The 19,642-nt window shown below is 30.8% G+C and overlaps 1 protein-coding gene across 1 annotated transcript in view; it reads right to left on the reverse strand.

Annotated features, from left to right (window-relative positions):
• LOC143348758 (FIGNL1-interacting regulator of recombination and mitosis) overlaps nucleotides 1-19,642 on the reverse strand; it is a 48,636-nt gene that overhangs the window by 22,487 nt on the left and 6,507 nt on the right. The window contains exons 4-5 of the mRNA XM_076779354.1: nucleotides 9,652-9,809; nucleotides 5,936-6,129 (exon numbers count right to left, since the gene is read on the reverse strand). Of these exons, the coding sequence (XP_076635469.1) occupies nucleotides 5,936-6,129; nucleotides 9,652-9,809 (352 nt within the window). The remainder of the gene's footprint in view (nucleotides 1-5,935; nucleotides 6,130-9,651; nucleotides 9,810-19,642) is intronic.

The following is a 19,642-nucleotide window of genomic DNA, read 5'->3' on the forward strand; positions in this document are numbered from 1 at the left end:
GGTACACTTTTTTGAGAAAAATGAGTTACAAGAATACATAAAATTTCAAATTTTGCGTAGGCTATTTTTTTATCTAGTATCACAATTTCGGAGGATATCCCAAAACAATTTGGAAATCAAAAAATAAGAAGTTCCATCCTACTGGATAAAACAACACACTGCCGGGTAGTTTCCAATTAACAATGCTTTCGTTTCGAAATCGATTTTCCAGAAAATCGATCTATGTGTGGTGTCTTGTGGATGAGATTTGAAAAGGAAAGGAGAGTAGACATACATCTAATGATATCTAATTTTTCGTTTGAGGCTTCGTTAAAAAGTTATTAATAATTAGAAACTTTTATATTAATTGTTAAACATTCTCTATCGTTCGTCGGATTACAAAAATTGAATGATCACATGATTACATTAAGGGGAGAAACCACTGTGTCGAAATTGTTTTTATTGTCTATCCTCAATGCTTGTATTTTCACTTTTTTCCCTCGATGTCTGGGATTTTGTTTAAAATTGAGCATGATGTAGACCACACGATATTAAGGATAGTTTAAGTCATCATTTTGCTGGTTTCGAATTTATTCAAAAAATATAATATTTAAAGATTGCTGTTTCTTTCATTTTATTTATTGTCTCGTGTATGAAATTTTTCTGTTTGTCCTTAAATTTACATTTTAAAAACTTACAAACAGCAACAAATAAGAAAAGAAAAATTAATATTAAAATTGAAGGATAGTATTACAGATTATCCATACAATTTCTAATTTGGAGACTATTCCGTAACCCAAACCTCTGAAGTTAACGACTTTTGTAAAAATGGGTTTTACTTAGTAATTTTGTATCTTAAAAATTATTCATAGCATTGAAACGTATTTCTTCAGTTTTATTAGGAAAGGATTGGCCTTTCGAAATAAATTTTGTCCCTAATGAGGTACTGTAGGCTTGCACTAAATTATACAGTAACAAGTAACAAGTAACAATAACAGTAACAAGTTTCTTAATAGCAATGAAAAGATTAATTGTTTTTATTACCCACCTATGACATTGTGGCAAAGGTGGAGCGATTTATAAATTATAAATACATACAGTGTGTATAGCAATTGCTCTATGTAGTTTCGATAATAGTGATACTCGTCGAAAAAATGTTTGAAACATAAAGATTTCTTACACCATGCGCATTTAATTATTGCCACGTTACCACAAATATGGCATCTTGGTTCATTTTTAACAGAATAGCAGTACTCAACAGGATTCTGGAATGCATTTGGTTTTTCATGTATACAGGGTATTCGGCCATCCCTGCGAAAAATTTTAATGGGAGATTCTAGAGGCCAAAATAAGACGGGAATCAAGAATACTAATTTGTTGATGGACGCTTCGTTAAAAAGTTAACAAAATTAAATTAAAAAATTCCAAATCATTTTGAAAAAATTATTTCTGGTTGCGGGGCTCAATTACAATCATTTTTCGTGGATACACACACCCCTGAAATCCTACCCACTTTCGAGAAAAAAATTCGAGTAGGTACTGAAATTTTTAGATGAAATTAAAAAATGTCAAATCATACTAAAAAAATTCTATGTAGTTACAGGGGTCAATTAGAAGCATTTTTGGTGAATAGACATACCCCGAAATCCTACGCATTTACAAGAACAAAATTCTTTACCGAAAATCTAATGTGAGACCAGAAATGCTTCCCCGAAATTTCATGCATATCTTTAAAACGTCGAAACTTCTGAACGGATTGAAGGATTTTAATGTTTAAAAAAGCAATCATTGCATATTTCAGTAGAGAATATGTAGAAATTCTAAAAATATTGGAAAAGTTGCTCCTTCATCCTGTAAAATGTGAAAAACCCCATAAAAGTGGTCCAATTTTCAAACAGCCATAACTCGTACAATAGTGAGTATATTTCAATGAAACTTTTTTCTGAAGTAGAGCTCATAGATACTTATAAAAAAGTATTAGACAATTTTTCTGTCGGGTGTCAATCAAAATTATTAAAAATTAAAAACGAATTTTTAAGAAAAATCGGCAGGGGGCAGGTGCCTTTTTCGATGAAAAAAAGAATTTTCAAATCGATTTGGAAAAATTACTTTTAGTTGTGGGGGTCAATACAATCATTTTTGGTGGATACATATACCCCTGAAATCTTACCCACTTTCGAGAAAAAAATTCGAGTAGGTACTGAAATTTTTAGATGAAATTAAAAAATGTCAAATCATACTAAAAAAATTCTATGTAGTTACAGGGGTCAATTAGAAGCATTTTTGGTGAATAGACATACCCCGAAATCCTACGCATTTACAAGAACAAAATTCTTTACCGAAAATCTAATGTGAGACCAGAAATGCTTCCCCGAAATTTCATGCATATCTTTAAAACGTCGAAACTTCTGAACGGATTGAAGGATTTTAATGTTTAAAAAAGCAATCATTGCATATTTCAGTAGAGAATATGTAGAAATTCTAAAAATATTGGAAAAGTTGCTCCTTCATCCTGTAAAATGTGAAAACCCCCATAAAAGTGGTCCAATTTTTAAACGGCCATAACTCGTACAATAGTGAGTATATTTCAATGAAACTTTTTTCTGAAGTAGAGCTCATAGATACTTATAAAAAAGTATTAGACAATTTTTCTGTAGGGTGTCAAACAAAATTATTAAAAATTAAAAACGAATTTTTAAGAAAAATCGACGGGGGGTAGTTGCCTTTTTTCGATGAAAAATAGAATTTTCAAATCGATTTGGAAAAATTACTTTTAGTTGCGAGGGTCAATTACAATAATTTTTGGTCATTACATATACCCCCAAAATCCTACGCATTTTCGAGAAAAAAATTTCTTACCGAAAATATAATTTCAGGCCCAGAAATGTCACACCAAATTTTCTTGTGTATCTTTAAAACATTATAACTTCTGAACGGTTTGGGGGATTTTAATGTTTCAAATGGCAAACAACGCGTATTTTGGTGAAGAATATGTAGAAATTCTAAAAATATTCAAAACCTTGTTCCTTAACCCCGTAATGTTAGAAAAACCTCATAAAAATGGTCCAATTTTCAAACAGCCATAACTCGTAGAATAGTGAATATATTTTAATGAAACTTTTTTCTGAAGTAGAGCTCATGGATACTTATAAAAAAGTATTGGACAATTTTTCTGTTGGGTGTCAAACAAAATTATTAAAAATTAAAAATGAATTTTTATGAAAAATCGACAAGGATTGGGTGCCTACATTTTTCAGCAAAAAAAAAGATTTCAAAACGTTCTGGAAAAATTATTTTCGGTACGAGGGTCAATTACAATCATTTTTGGTGAATAGACATACCCACAAATTCCTACCCACTTTGGAGAAAAAAATTCGAGAAAGTGTGAAATTTTTCGATAAAATTAAAAAATTTCAAATCGTTCTGGAAAAATTATTTTCGGTTACGGGGGTCAATTACGATAATTTTTGGTGAATAGACCTACTCGCGAAATCCTACCCACTTTCTAAAAAAAAATTCAGTGCTGGCGAAGCTTTAAATATTAGTAACTTTTTAACGAAGCCACCATCAACAAATTAGTATTCTTTATTTCCGTCTTATTTTGGCCTCTAGAATCGCCCATTAAAATTTTTCGCAGGGATGGCCGAATACCCTGTATACATGAAAAACCAAATGCATTCCAGAATCCTGTTGAGTACTGCTATTCTGTTAAAAATGAACCAAGATGCCATATTTGTGGTGACGTGGCAATAATTAAATGCGCATGGTGTAAGAAATCTTTATGTTTCAAACATTTTTTGGACGAGTAGCACTATTATCGAAACTACATAGAGCAATTGCTATACACACTGTATGTATTTATAATTTATAAATCGCTCCACCTTTGCCACGATATCATAGGTGGGTAATAAAAACAATTAATCTTTTCATTGCTGTTAAGAAACTTGTTACTGTTATTGTTACTTGTTACTTGTTACTGTATAATTTAGTGCAAGCCTACAGTGCTTCATTAAAATCAAAATTAGAACGGCTACTGGCATAGTGGATGTACGCGCAAGATGTAAATCATAAAAATCTGCAAAACTATAAGTGGCAATTTTAAAATGTTACATACCAATGGATTGGGAATAAAATGCTAGTCATTTTTTGTCATTTTGAAAATTTCAATAAAATGAAAAATTAAGTAAATAAATTTTTTTTCGTCATAAACATATTGTATTTAATTAAGTAAAAATTTCTTACCGAAAATATAATTATAGGCCAGAAATGTTATTCCAAAATTTCTTGTGTATCTTTAAAACATCATAATTCCTGAACGGTTTGGGGGATGTTAATGTTTCAAACGACGAATAACGCGTATTTTGGTGAAGAATATGAAGAAATTCTAAAAATATTCAAAAAGTTGTTCCTTAATCCCGTAAAATTATAAAAACCTCATAAAAATGGTCCAATTTTCAAACAGCCATAACTCGTACAATAGTGAGTATATTTCAATGAAACTTTTTTCTGAAGTAGAGCTCATGGATACTTATAAAAAAGTATTAGGCAATTTTTCTGTAGAATGTCGAACAAAATTATTAAAAACTAAAAACGAATATTTAAGAAAAATCGATGTGGGGTAGGTGCCTAAATTTTTTAGCGAAAAATAAAGATTTCAAATCGTTCTAAAAAAATTATTTTCAGTTGCAGGGGTCAATTACAATAATTTTTGATGAATAGACATACCCTCAAATTCCTACTCACTTTGGAGAAAAAAATTTGAGAAAGTGTGAAATTTTTCGACAAAATTAGAAAATTTCAAATCTTTCTGAAAAAATTATTTTCGGTTTAAAATTTAAAATTTAAGTTTAAAATTATATTGTATAATTTAGTGCAAGCCTACAGTGCTTCATTAAAATCAAAGTTAGAACAGCAACTACCATAGTGGATGTACACGCAAGATGTAAATCATAAAAATCTGCAAAACTGTAAGAGGTAATTTTAAAATGTTACATACCAATGGATTTGGAATAAAATGCTCGTCATTTTTTGTCATTATGAAAATTTCAATAAAATGAAAAATTAAGTTAATCAATTTTTTTTGTTATAAACAAATTATATTTTGTTAAATTTATTAACACCATGTTATTGTACATAAGAAACCATTAACCTCGCCCATTAACAATTTTTTCGTACGTCTTTCCGTTTTCGAGATAGCCGTTTCGAGCCAAAACTTCAAGGGGTGGTTTCACCCCTCAAACTCGAGTTACCGCAGCTGAAAAAAATACGTGTCGATTATTTTTGGCTGCTTCATAAGTGTACGAAGTTTCATCAAAATTGAAGCCGGACCGTTCGCAAATGTTCCTTGTAAGTCGAAATTTGTATTTAATATGAATATTTACAAAATTGTTTCTAGTGTTTTGTACCACTTTCCTTAACATGCAAGCTAATTCTGACTTTATACTCGGTAATCAAAATTTAACAAATTTTACAGGCAATTCTCAGTAAGTATTAGTCATCCTATCAACTAAATTAAACACAAACAAAATTATTAACAGATTTTATTTTCATGTTCCCTGAGATTGTATTATTTTCATATGAAATTTCATTGCAACACCAAATATTCCATTTATTGTTTAAACAAATTTTTAAAATTTTTGATAAATAACTTTTTTTTGCTACAATTGATTATAATTATACAGATTTTCGTCTAAATTAATGTGTAGTAATCAAATAACGATAAAATCAGTATTTTCCCCTCTTTAATGGGATTTAATTTTTTTACATAAACAAACTCGTTGTAGCACGTCTTTCTGTTACCTAATCTACTTAATTTTTTGTAGAAATTATTTTCCCCCCAAATGGAACAAATTGAAGGGGTTGTACGATCAAAATTCTGATAAAAATTGGTTGATCAAAAGTAACTAGGGTCCACCCTAGTAAACACCCTATACAGTGACCAGTTTTCAGAACATACCTGAAGCAACGAAATCATCCAAGACACATTCTTAATCATTTCGTCAAAATGTAAAGTGACGCAGATCGATTTAACTCGTATTATATTATGCTGATGCATTATCGACAATTTACCGAACATTTTCGACGTCTCTACGAACGTCTTCAAATCCAATTCGTGCGCGATAGTGGCCAACGATCCAATTCCATCAATCACTGTATTCAAAAGAGAATATGAGATTAGCAAAATGAAAAATATACTCAAATAAGATTCTTTAATTTCATTGTTACTATGTAGGAACAAAAGGAACACAAGAAAACTTATTTATAGGAACCAAAATAATGATAAACTAGTTATTTGATCATTCGTGTGGGTCAAAGAAGTATTGTCGAGTGCATTTAAAAATTGCAGAAAAAATTCTACTGATGATCTACATGAAAGTAGACGAGTTGCAAATGTAAAATCAAAAATTGGCCATCTTCGAGACGTATAAAGGATTACAAATACTTTGCAAGTTTTAATAAAAAATAAAAATATTTTTATTAAGCTCTATTCAAGGTTAGTCAATTTTACTAAAAACGAAAGTAAAATTTGTCTCCATTATGCCTTAAAATATCAACGTTTCGGAAGTAATAGAAACTAACCTCAAACTAAATCTTGAACAACTACAGTTTTGTACTTTGTGAAACAATTGATATTGCAAGAAACAAATTTTAACAGAAAACAAGGTTATTTTTATTAAGCTTTATCCAAGTTTAATCAAATTTACTAAAAACAACAGCAAAATTTATCTACCATTGAGTCATACAAAATCAACGTTTCGGAAGTAATGGAAACTAACCTCAAACTAAATCTCGAACAGTTGGGAACACTGTTAGTTTTTCACCATAGAATGTGGGGAATCCCCCGTAATTTTGCAATTTTATAACAATTCCGTTCATTTTACTTTGAATAAGTGTGAAATAATTGATAGAAAGTGAGTTTTTGCAAAATTGATTTTTAACATATAAAAATGGGCATCTGAACAGATGAATAAATCAAAAATTGGCCATCTTGAGGAGTCTTATAAAGAATTGCAAATCCTTTGCAGGTTTTAACAGAAAATAAAATTATGTTTATTAAGCTCTATTCAAGGTTAGTCAATTTTACTAAAACCGAAAGTAAAATTTATCTCCATTATGCCTTAAAAAATCAATGTTTCGAAAGTAATAGAAACTAACCTCAAACTAAATCTCGAACACCTACAGTTTTGTACTTTGTGAAACAATTGGTATTGCAAGAAACAAATTTTAACAGAAAATAAGGTTATTTTTATTAAGCTTTATCCAAGTTTAATCAAATTTACTAAAAACAACAGCAAAATTTATCTACCATTGAGTCATACAAAACCAAAGTTTCGGAAGTAATGGAAACTAACCTCAAACTAAAACTCGAACAGTTGGGAACACTGTTAGTTTTTCCCCATAGAATATGAGGAATCCCCCGTAATTTTGCAATTTTGTAACAATTCCGTTCATTTTACTTTGAATAAGTGTGAAATAATTAATAGAAAATGAGTTTTTGCAAAACTGATTTTTAATATATAAAAATGAGCATCTAAACAGATGAATAAATCGAAAACAGATGTAAAATCAAAAGTTGGCTATCTTGAGGACACGAATAAAGGATTATAGATCCTTTGCAAGTTTTAATAAAAAATAAAAATATTTTTATTAAGCTCTATTCAAGGTTAGTCAATTTTACTAAAAACGAAAGTAAAATTTATCTCCATTATGCCTTAAAAAATCAACGTTTCGAAAGTAATAGAAACTAACCTCAAACTAAATCTCGAACACCTACAGTTTTGTACTTTGTGAAACAATTGGTATTGCAAGAAACAAATTTTAACAGAAAATAAGGTTATTTTTATTAAGCTTTATCCAAGTTTAATAAAATTGACTAAAAACAACAGCAAAATTTATCTACCATTGAGTCATACAAAACCAAAGTTTCGGAAGTAATGGAAACTAACCTCAAACTAAACCTCGAACAGTTGGGAACACTGTTAGTTTTTCACCATAGAATGTGGGGAATCCCCAGTAAATTTGCAATTTTATAACAATTCCTTTCATTTTACTTTGAATAAGTGTGAAATAATTGATAGAAAGTGAGTTTTTGCAAAATTGATTTTTAACATATAAAAATGGGCATCTGAACAGATGAATAAATCAAAAATTGGCCATCTTGAGGAGTCTTATGAAGAATTACAGATCCTTTGCAAGTTTTAACAGAAAATAAAACTATTTTTATCAAGCTCTATTCGAGGTCAATTTTACTAAAAACGAAAATAAAATTTATCTCCATTAAGCTTGAAAAAATCAACGTTTCGGAAGTAATAGAAACTAACCTCAAACTAAAACTCGAACAGTTGAGAACACTGTTAGTTTTTCACCATAGAATGTGGGGAATCCCCCGTGATTTTGCAATTTTATAACAATTCCGTTCATTTTACTTTGAATAAGTGTGAAATAATTGATAGAAAGTGAGTTTTTGCAAAATTGATTTTTAACATATAAAAATGGGCATCTGAACAGATGAATAAATTAAAAATTGGCCATCTTGAGGAGTCTTATAAAGAATTACAGATCCTTTGCAAGTTTTAACAGAATATAAAACTATTTTTATTAAGCTCTATTCGAGGTCAATTTTACTAAAAACGAAAATAAAATTTATCTCCATTATGCTTGAAAAAATCAACGTTTCGGAAGTAATAGAAACTAACCTCAAACTAAAACTCGAACAGTTGGGAACACTGTTAGTTTTTCACCATAGAATGTGGGGAATCCCCTGTAATTTTGCAATTTTATAACAATTCCTTTCATTTTACTTTGAATAAGTGTGAAATAATTGATAGAAAGTGAGTTTTTGCAAAACTGATTTTTAATATATAAAAATGGACATCTGAACAGATGAATAAATCAAAAATTGGCCATCTTGAGGAGCCTTATAAAGAATTACAGATCCTTTGCAAGTTTTAACAGAAAATAAAACTATTTTTGTTAAGCTCTATTCGAGGTCAATTTGACTAAAAACGAAAGTAAAATTTATCTCCATTAAGCTTGAAAAAATCAATGTTTCGGAAGTAATAGAAACTAACCTCAAACTAAACCTCGAACAGTTGGGAACACTGTTAGTTTTTCACCATAGAATGTGGGGAATCCCCAGTAATTTTGCAATTTTGGAATAATTCCGTTCATTTTACTTTGAATAAGTGTGAAATAATTGATAGAAATTTATGAGCTTTTGCAAAACTGATTTTTAATATATAAAAATGGGCATCTGAACAGATGAATAAATCAAAAATTGGCCATCTTGAGGAGTCTTATAAAGAATTACAGATCCTTTGCAAGTTTTAACAGAAAATAAAAATATTTTTATTTAGCTCTATTCGAGGTCAATTTGACTAAAAACGAAAGTAAAATTTATCTCCATTAAGCTTGAAAAAATCAACGTTTCGAAAGTAATAGAAACTAACCTCAAACTAAAACTCGAACAGTTGGGAACACTGTTAGTTTCTCACCATAGAATGTGGGGAATCCCCCGTAATTTTGCAATTTTATAACAATTCCGTTCATTTTACTTTGAATAAGTGTGAAATTGGCTATCTCGAGGCAACGATATCTTTGTATTCGACATTCTCGATGGGGATAAAAATGGCTTGGATTAAAGAATCGTTAAGACGTAATAGGATCGCTCACCTTTTACTAACAGCTCTATTTCCAATTCCGTATCCGTGTCGAAAACGATTACACTCTCCAAAGTGGCCAGGAATAGGCTCAAGATCGTTTTCGCCTTGCGAAAGAGATTTGTTAATTTTTCCGATACGCCCTCGAACAAAGTATTGTAGAATTTTGCGCTGCAAAGAAAATTCTCCTTTGTCCATCACGTAGAAATACGTCGATTCTTTTGCAAAATCATACTGCATGTAATTGGAATCGTTTAAAATAAGTGCACCAAATTTAACACGATTTATTTCATTAACACAATTATTAACAGTGTGATAAAAGCATTAATTTATATTTTAATTTTTATTATACTGTATATTTTACATTTATTTACGTTGGTAATAATGTAACCATCATTTTGGACACTAAATGAATAAAACTGGTAAGTTTTATTGTGAGATTAACATAGTGATCTTAATGTGTTTTCGAAAAATCACGAACGTTTGTTTTAATTTTGTAAATAAATGTTACTTGCTTTCTTTAATTCCGCGTAAGTTGTGTTTAATATGTTGGCTACCTTGATGGTCACTGGTGACTAGGGATATTTAATTCTCGCAATAAGAATCGATTCTCGAATCAATTCTAAATCGAAACGACTAGAATCGATGTTGCATGAAATCGAACCCTGAAGAATCGATCTATCGAAAATCGATTTATGAAATTGTTCGAGGTACCAATTCATAGTATCGATTACTATCGAAATATTAATGGGTTATCATGATTTCTATAAACTTCGAAATCTTTAAATCAAATTGGCATATTTATAATTTATATTTAAGACGTTTTTTTAAATTTTGTCAATAAATGTTACCGATTTTATGTGAAAAATAAGTATTTTAACTACGTTGAAAATAGTAATTAGTATGTTTTTTTTGTATTATGCAAAATAATGTAATAAGATTGGGCACTTTGAATATTTGAACATTCTTGTTCCTTAAGAAATATAAAAAAATAAATACATTGTTCGTAGTCCATAAAATTCACTATCTCTTCATATTATGTTAATAATGTAGGTAAAAAGTAATATCTAGAATGTTCAATTACAATTTATTTGGGACCATTTATCATGCAGTATAATTTATCCTTTTTTGATTGCAACATAAGAAATGTTTTTAATACGTTGACTGCCTTGGTGCTCACTGGTGATTAAGGATGTTCGATTTATGTAAAAAGAATCGATTCTTGAATCAATTCTAAATCGAAGCGACTAGAATCGATGCAGCACGAAATCGAACTCGCAAGAATCGATCTATCGATTTTCAAAATCTTCAGTATACTATCAATTACTATCGAAATATTAATGGGTGATTGTTGATTGAACGATGATTCGTTGATTTGTTGATTGAAGCTTCGCTAAAAAGTTATTAAAAAATTAGATTAACAAATTTCAAATTGTACTAAAAAAATTATTTTCGGTTGCGGGGGTCAATTATAATCATTTTTGGTCAATAAACATACCCCCGAAATCCCACGCATTTTCGAGAAAAAAATTCATTACTGAAAATATAATGTCTCACCATAACTGTCTGTTACCCTGAGAATTGGGAAGTTTCAAATCATTCTGGAAAAATTATTTTCGATTGTAGGGGCTAATTATAATCATTTTTGGTCAATAGACATACCCCCGAAATCCCACGCATTTTCGAGAAAAAAATTCATTACTGAAAATATAACGTCTGATCATATCTATCTGTTACCATGAGAATTGAAAAGTTTCAAATCATTCTGAAAAAATTATTTTCGTGTGCAGGGGCTAATTATAATCCTTTTTAGTCAATAGACATACCCCCAAAATCCTACGTACTTTCGAGAAAAAAATTCATTACTTAAAATATATTGTATGGAAATGTTTGTATAACTTTTTAATGAAGCCTCAATCAAGAAATTAGTGTTCTTGATTTTTGTCTTATTTTGGCCTCTAGAATCCCTCATTAAAATTTTTCCCAGGGGTGGCCGAACATACTGTATATAAACTTCGAAATTTTTAAATCGCACATTTATAATTTATATTTAAGATACGACAAATAAAACAATTAATAATTAACAAAGTTTGCATTTTCTGTCAGCACTACTTTGCTTTGCAAGACACTTGAAATGCAAATTGTTTCCAAAATTATTAAAGAAAACTAATAATGGGTCATTCCACGTCAAATTGAACATTTTTTTCCCCTCGATGTTTGGGATTTTGTTTAAAATTGAATATTACGTAGATCCTACGATATTAAGGGTAGTTTAAGTCATCATTTTACTGGTTTCGAATTTGCTTAAAAAATACAGGCAGTTATGTTAATAATGTAGTTAAAAAGTAATATCCAAAATGTTTTATTATCATTCATTTGGGACCATTTGCCATACAGTATAATTTATTCTTTCTTTAATTTCGTGTAAGAAATGTGTTTAATAAGTTGGCTACCTTGATGGTCACTAGTGCCTAGGGATATTTGATTCTTGCAATAAGAATCGATTCTCGAATCAATTCTAAATCGAAACGACTAGAATCGATGCTGCATGAAGTCGAACTCCGAAGAATCGATCTATAGAAAATCGTTCAAGATACCAATTCAGTGTAGTATCGATTACTATCGAAATATTAATGGGTTATCGTGATTTCTATAAACTTCGAAATCTTTAAATCGAATTTGCATATTTATAATGTATATTTAAGATATGACAAATAAAAGAATTGATAATTAACAAAGTTTGCCTTTGCCAACAGTACTAGTTCGGATGAAATATTATTTATGGCGTACTTGTGGCGTTGTCTCTCATGCTCGCCACCAGAGGGATCGCGCTCTCACAAGCGCTCGAACGACAAAACAGTCGAAATGACGTGAAATTTTGTTAAATTAATTAACAAAAAAAAGCAAACTAACTTAACCCATTCCACGTCAAATTGAACATTTTTTTCCCCTCGTTGTTTGGGATTTTGTTTAAAATTGAATATTAAGTAGATCCTACGATATTAAGGGTAGTTTAAGTCATCATTTTGCTGGTTTCGAATTTGTTTAAAAAATACAGGCCTCTGAAGTTTGTGACTTTTGTGAAAATGGATTGTAATTAGGAATTTTAATCTCGGAAACTATTTACCGTGTTAAAATGTATTCTTTTAGTTTTATTTGGAAGGGATTGGCTTTCCTAAATAAATTTTGTCCATAATGATAAATCAATAAAATAAAAATTTATTTATAATATCCGATATTGCAAAATTGATTTTTCATTGGGAACAAAATTTATTTCAAAAGAGCAATCCTTCCTTAATAAAACTGAAAAAACACATTTCAATATAATAAATAATTTCGAAGATAAAAATTACTAATTACAATCCATTTTCACAAAAGTCGTAAACTTTAGAGGTCTGTACTTTTTAAACAAATTCGAAACCAGCGAAATCTTTATGTTTCAAACATTTTTTCGACGAGTATCACTATTATCGAAACTACATAGAGCAATTGCTATACACACTGTATGTATTTATAATTTATAAATCGCTCCACCTTTGCCACGATGTCATAGGTGGGTAATAAAAACCAATTAATCTTTTCATTGCTATTAAGAAACTTGTTCCTGTTATTGTTACTTGTTACTTGTTACTGTATAATTTAGTGCTAGCCTACAGTGCCTCATTAGGGACAAAATTTATTTCGAAAGGCCAATCCTTTCCTAATAAAACTGAAGAAATACGTTTCAATGCTATGAATAATTTTTAAGATACAAAATTACTAAGTAAAACCCATTTTTACAAAAGTCGTTAACTTCAGAGGTTTGGGTTACGGAATAGTCTTCAAATTAGAAATTGTATGGATAATCTGTAATACTATCCTTCAATTTTAATATTAATTTTTCTTTTCTTATTTGTTGCTGTTTGTAAGTTTTTAAAATGTAAATTTAAGGACAAACAGAAAAATTTCATACACGAGACAATAAATAAAATGAAAGAAACAGCAATCTTTAAATATTATATTTTTTGAATAAATTCGAAACCAGCAAAATGATGACTTAAACTATCCTTAATATCGTGTGGTCTACATCATGCTCAATTTTAAACAAAATCCCAGACATCAAGGGAAAAAAGTGAAAATACAAGCATTGAGGATAGACAATAAAAAAAATTTCGACACAGTGGTTTCTCCCCTTAATGTAATCATGTGATCATTCAATTTTTGTAATCCGACGAACGATAGAGAATGTTTAACAATTAATATAAAAGTTTCTAATTATTAATAACTTTTTAACGAAGCTTCAAACGAAAAATTAGATATCATTAGATGTATGTCTACTCTCCTTTCCTTTTCAAATCTCATCCACAAGACACCACACATAGATCGATTTTCTGGAAAATCGATTTCGAAACGACAACATTCTTAATTGAAAACTACCTGGCAGTGCGTTTTTTTATTCAGTAGGGTAGAACTTCTTATTTTTTGATTTCCAAATTGTTTTGGGATAACCTCTGCAATTGAGACACTAGATAAAAAAATAGCCTACGCAAAATCTGAAATTTTATGTATTCTTGTAACCCATTTTTCTCCAATAAAGTGTACCCCTATCATACATTTCACCACCTCTTTGAATTCGCCATTCTACGCTTTATAAAGATATAGAAACAAAATTTTGAATTCTTTGTTTTTTATAAGTCACGATTCTCAAATTTCAATAATTTATCGCGGATAAAAGATATAAATTTTTCGAATTATATTTAGTTCGTTAAATAGTACAAGTTTCACACATAACATTTTTTTCTATGTTTATAAATAACGAAGATATTTAGATATTTCTATTTCAATCATTGGAAAATATATGTAGAATCAATGCAAGGGAATATACTGTATAAAATGAGTAGTCTTAAACTGAAAAAAAACATTTCAATATAATAAATAACTTCGAAGATAAAAATTACTAATTACAATCCATTTTCACAAAAGTCGTAAACTTTAGAGGTCTGTACTTTTTAAACAAATCCGAAACCAGCGAAATCTTTATGTTTCAAACATTTTTTCGATGAGTATCACTATTATCGAAACTACATAGAGCAATTGCTATACACACTGTATGTATTTATAATTTATAAATCGCTCCACCTTTGCCACGATGTCATAGGTGGGTAATAAAACCAATTAATCTTTTCATTGCTATTAAGAAACTTGTTACTGTTATTGTTACTTGTTACTTGTTACGGTATAATTTAGTGCAAGCCTACAGTGCTTCATTAAAATCAAAGTTAGAACAGCTACTACCATAGTGGATGTATGCGCAAGATGTAAATCATAAAAATCTGCAAAACTGTAAGAGGTAATTTAAAAATGTTACATACCAATGGATTTGGAATAAAATGCTCGTCATTTTTTGTCATTATGAAAATTTCAATAAAATGAAAAATTAAGTAAATAAATTTATTTTTGTTATAAACAAATTATATTTTGTTAAATTTTTTAACACCATGTTATTGTACATAAGAAACCATTAACCTCGCCCATTAACAATTTTTTCGTATGTTTTTCCGTTTTCGAGATAGCCGTTTCGAGCCAAAACTTCAAGGGGTGGTTTCATCCCTTAAGCTCGAGTTACCGCAGTTAAAAAAAACCGAGTCTATAATGCCACATCCCGATCTCGTTGCTCGGTGTGCACGTGTTGGATTCATGCAATAATTTGGCCTCTTCTTGTTCACCAATTACATAGTATAGATCGCCTTTCCTTACTGCCGTCATCGTCACTTCAATGTTTTTGTCTATTATTTTCACGTAAGTCCTTTCCGAGCACAGTTCTGCACCCTTGAATTGACTATTTTTGCGACTGAAAGTAAATTTCCAGGTTAGTAACACGATACACATTACCTAAATTTACCTGAAGTGGTCTATCAGTGATTCGTAATTGTAATTTTCACATTTCCGACTCCCGTTATTTTAGTTGTCTTATTATTTGCCAGATTTAGCGATTTTTCAACTAGAGTCAATTCTCTAAATAATGAGCAGCCACTATTGTAAGGAACAGTGTAAGCGTGCATGTGTGCACGATGATGAGCGGGGAAAATGAAGGAAGAACGAGAAGAATGTGAATTGTTGCTCGTAATTTGATTAGCCTTCCTGTACCTAAAATTACACTATCTAGACACCACGTTGTTGGTTGTCCCTATGTTTTCTGCGTTTAGCAGCAATTTCCTCCGCTGTTTCTCTTTGCCTATGACTTCCATTCTCACGTTTGCTTGGCAGCGTGATGCGTCGCGGTTTCCTCCACGTATTCGGTACCTCACTTTGCCATCGTCGATAGTTATTATTGGAATAGTTTCGCGGGTTTCTCGCGCACATTGCATCCTGATTCGTCTGTAACACTCGGCTCGACTCTGGATCATTTCTCGACCCGTGGTCCTCCATTATTTCTTTTTTCAGCACGTCTGGTTTCGGTATATCGTCCCGAGCAGTAACTTTTCGTCGAAACGTTTCAAAAGTAGGCGGCAGACTGTATAACAATAGCATCGAGAGTAACTTCTCGTTTATTTCGATTCCAATCTCGGCCAATTTATCGTTAATACCAAAAAAATCGGACAAGTGACTCCTCAAATCTCCACCTTCGGCCATTTTGCGCGACACTATCCTTTCGAGCAGCAACACTTTCTTCGACGATTCTCTCGATTGATATATGGCCTCCAATTTCAGCCATGCCTCTCTCGACGTCTGGATATCCTTTAAATGTATCAGCTCAGACGTCTCGACCGATAATACAATATCTGCCATAGCCTTCTCATCTTGTATTTTCCAGTTATTTTCTGCCGGAGAAGTTTCTGGTTTGACCACGGTGCCGTTTACGTAACCCCAAAAACCATTCTTGATCAGCGTCGCCTGCATCTGTATTCTCCACGTATCGTAATTATTTTCGTTTAATTTATCAAACTTGATCGTGCTTTCCCTCATTTTTATTATTTGAACACTCCTAATGAACTGTACAATAACTCTACGGTCTTTCCAGAGAATTTCGTTTTGTTCGCCGCGTGGCTGCGCGAAAACGTGGCCGCGAACTGCGTCGTTCTTTTCCCCGATATGTATTGCAATTTTTTGCCAATACCTGGGATAGCCTCTCGAGATAGAACGGATAAATAATTACATACACGCACTCCGCTCTAATTATATTAACGCTTGGGTTAATTGTCCCATCTATCAATCGTCTTATCAATCAGATTGATAAGATAGTTTGATTCCATTACGAGTGCTACTTTGGGTTAATTTCCAAACAAAATAATCGATTCAAAAAAATTGAAAATCGTATTAAAATGATCGACTCGAAAAAATCGAAAATCGTATTAAAATGATCAATTTTCCAGAAAACGTCGCGAACAGTCCGGCTTTGGTTTTGATGAATCTTCGTAAACTTATAAAGCAGCCTAAAAGCAGTCTAAAAAAATTATTTCCGATTGCAAGGGTCGATTATAATCACTTTTTATGAATAGATATACCCCGAAAATCCTAACCAGTTTGGAGAAAAAAATTGGAGAAGGTGTGAAATTTCTCGACAAAATTAAAAAATTTCAAATCGTTCTAAAAAAATTATTTTTGATTGCAGAGACCAATTATAATCATTCTTGGTCAATAGGCATACCCTCGAAATCCTAACCATTTTCGTGAAAAAAAATTCCTTACCGAAAGTATAATTTCAGGCCAGAAATGTCACTCCAAAATTTCATGCAAATCTTTAAAACACCATAACTTCCGAATAGATTGGACGATTTTAATGTTCAAAAAACCAAACGCCGCGTATTTTAGTGTAGAATATGTAGCAATTATAAAAATATTCGAAAAGCGGTTCTTTGACCCCGTAATGTTAGAAAACCGCCATAAAAATGGTTTAATTTTCAAACAACCATAACTCCTACAATAGTAAATATATATTAATGAAATTTTTTTCTCAAGTAGAGCCCATAGGCACCTACAAAAAAGTATTAGACAATTTTTCTGTTGGGTGTCAAACAAAATTATTAAAAATTAAAAGCGAATTTTTAAGAAAAATCGACAGGGCGTAGGTGCCTACATTTTTCAGCGAAAAAAAAAATTTCAAATCATTTTGGAAAAATTATATTTAGTTACACAGGTCAATTACAAGTATTTTTGGTGAATAGACATAGCCCCGAAATCCTATCCACTTTCAAGAAAAAAAATTCTTTACCGAAAATCTAATGTGATTCCAGGAATGCTTCCCTGAAATTTCATGTATATCTTTAAAACGTCGTAACTTCTGAACGAATTGGACGATTCTAATGTTTAAAAAAGCAATCAACGCATATTTTAATAGAGAATATGTAGAAATTCTAAAAATATTGGAAAAGTTCAAGGAACCTTCGCGAACAGTCCGGCTTTGGTTTTGATGAATCTTCGTAAACTTATAAAGCAGCCTAAAAGCAGTCTAAAAAAATTATTTCCGATTGCAAGGGGCGATTATAATCACTTTTTATGAATAGATATACCCCGGAAATCCAAACCAGTTTGGAGAAAAAAATTGAAGAAGGTGTGAAATTTTTCAACAAAATTAAAAAATTTCAAATCGTTCTAAAAAAATTATTTTTGATTGCAGGGACCAATTATAATAATTTATGGTCAATAGGCATACCCTCGAAATCCTAACCATTTTCGTGAAAAAAAATTCCTTACCGAAAGTATAATTTCAGGCCAGAAATGTCACTCCAAAATTTCATGCAAATCTTTAAAACACCATAACTTCCGAATAGATTGGACGATTTTAATGTTCAAAAAACCAAACGCCGCGTATTTTAGTGTAGAATATGTAGCAATTATAAAAATATTCGAAAAGCGGTTCTTTGACCCCGTAATGTTAGAAAACCTCCATAAAAATGGTTTAATTTTCAAACAACCATAACTCCTACAATAGTAAATATATATTAATGAAATTTTTTTCTCAAGTAGAGCCCATAGGCACCTACAAAAAAGTATTAGACAATTTTTCTGTTGGGTGTCAAACAAAATTATTAAAAATTAAAAGCGAATTTTTAAGAAAAATCGACAGGGCGCAGGTGCCTACATTTTTCAGCGAAAAAAAAAATTTCAAATCATTTTGGAAAAATTATATTTAGCTACACAGGTCAATTACAAGTATTTTTGGTGAATAGACATACCCCCGAAATCCTATCCACTTTCAAGAAAAAAATTCTTTCCCGAAAATCTTTTGTGATTCCAGGAATGCTTCCCTGAAATTTCATGCATATCTTTAAAACGTCGTAACTTCTGAACGGATTGAAGGATTTTAATGTTTAAAAAAGCAATCAACGCGTATTTTAGTAGAAAATATGTAGAAATTCTAAAAATATTGGAAAAGTTCAAGGAACCTTCGCGAACGGTCCGGCTTTGGTTTTGATGAATCTTCGTAAACTTATAAAGCAGCCTAAAAGCAGTCTAAAAAAATTATTTCCGATTGCAAGGGTCGATTATAATCACTTTTTATGAATAGATATACCCCGGAAATCCAAACCAGTTTGGAGAAAAAAATTGAAGAAGGTGTGAAATTTTTCGACAAAATTAAAAAATTTCAAATCGTTCTAAAAAAATTATTTTTGATTGCAGGGACCAATTATAATCATTCTTGGTCAATAGGCATACCCTCGAAATCCTAACCATTTTCGTGAAAAAAAATTCCTTACCGAAAGTATAATTTCAGGCCAGAAAAGTCACTCCAAAATTTCATGCAAATCTTTAAAACACCATAACTTCCGAATAGATTGGACGATTTTAATGTTCAAAAAACCAAACGCCGCGTATTTTAGTGTAGAATATGTAGCAATTATAAAAATATTCGAAAAGCGGTTCTTTGACCCCGTAATGTTAGAAAACCGCCATAAAAATGGTTTAATTTTCAAACAACCATAACTCCTACAATAGTAAATATATATTAATGAAATTTTTTTCTCAAGTAGAGCCCATAGGCACCTACAAAAAAGTATTAGACAATTTTTCTGTTGGGTGTCAAA

Source organism: Colletes latitarsis, chromosome 12 (genome assembly GCF_051014445.1).
Source record: "Colletes latitarsis isolate SP2378_abdomen chromosome 12, iyColLati1, whole genome shotgun sequence".
NCBI classification, from domain to species: domain Eukaryota; kingdom Metazoa; phylum Arthropoda; class Insecta; order Hymenoptera; family Colletidae; genus Colletes; species Colletes latitarsis.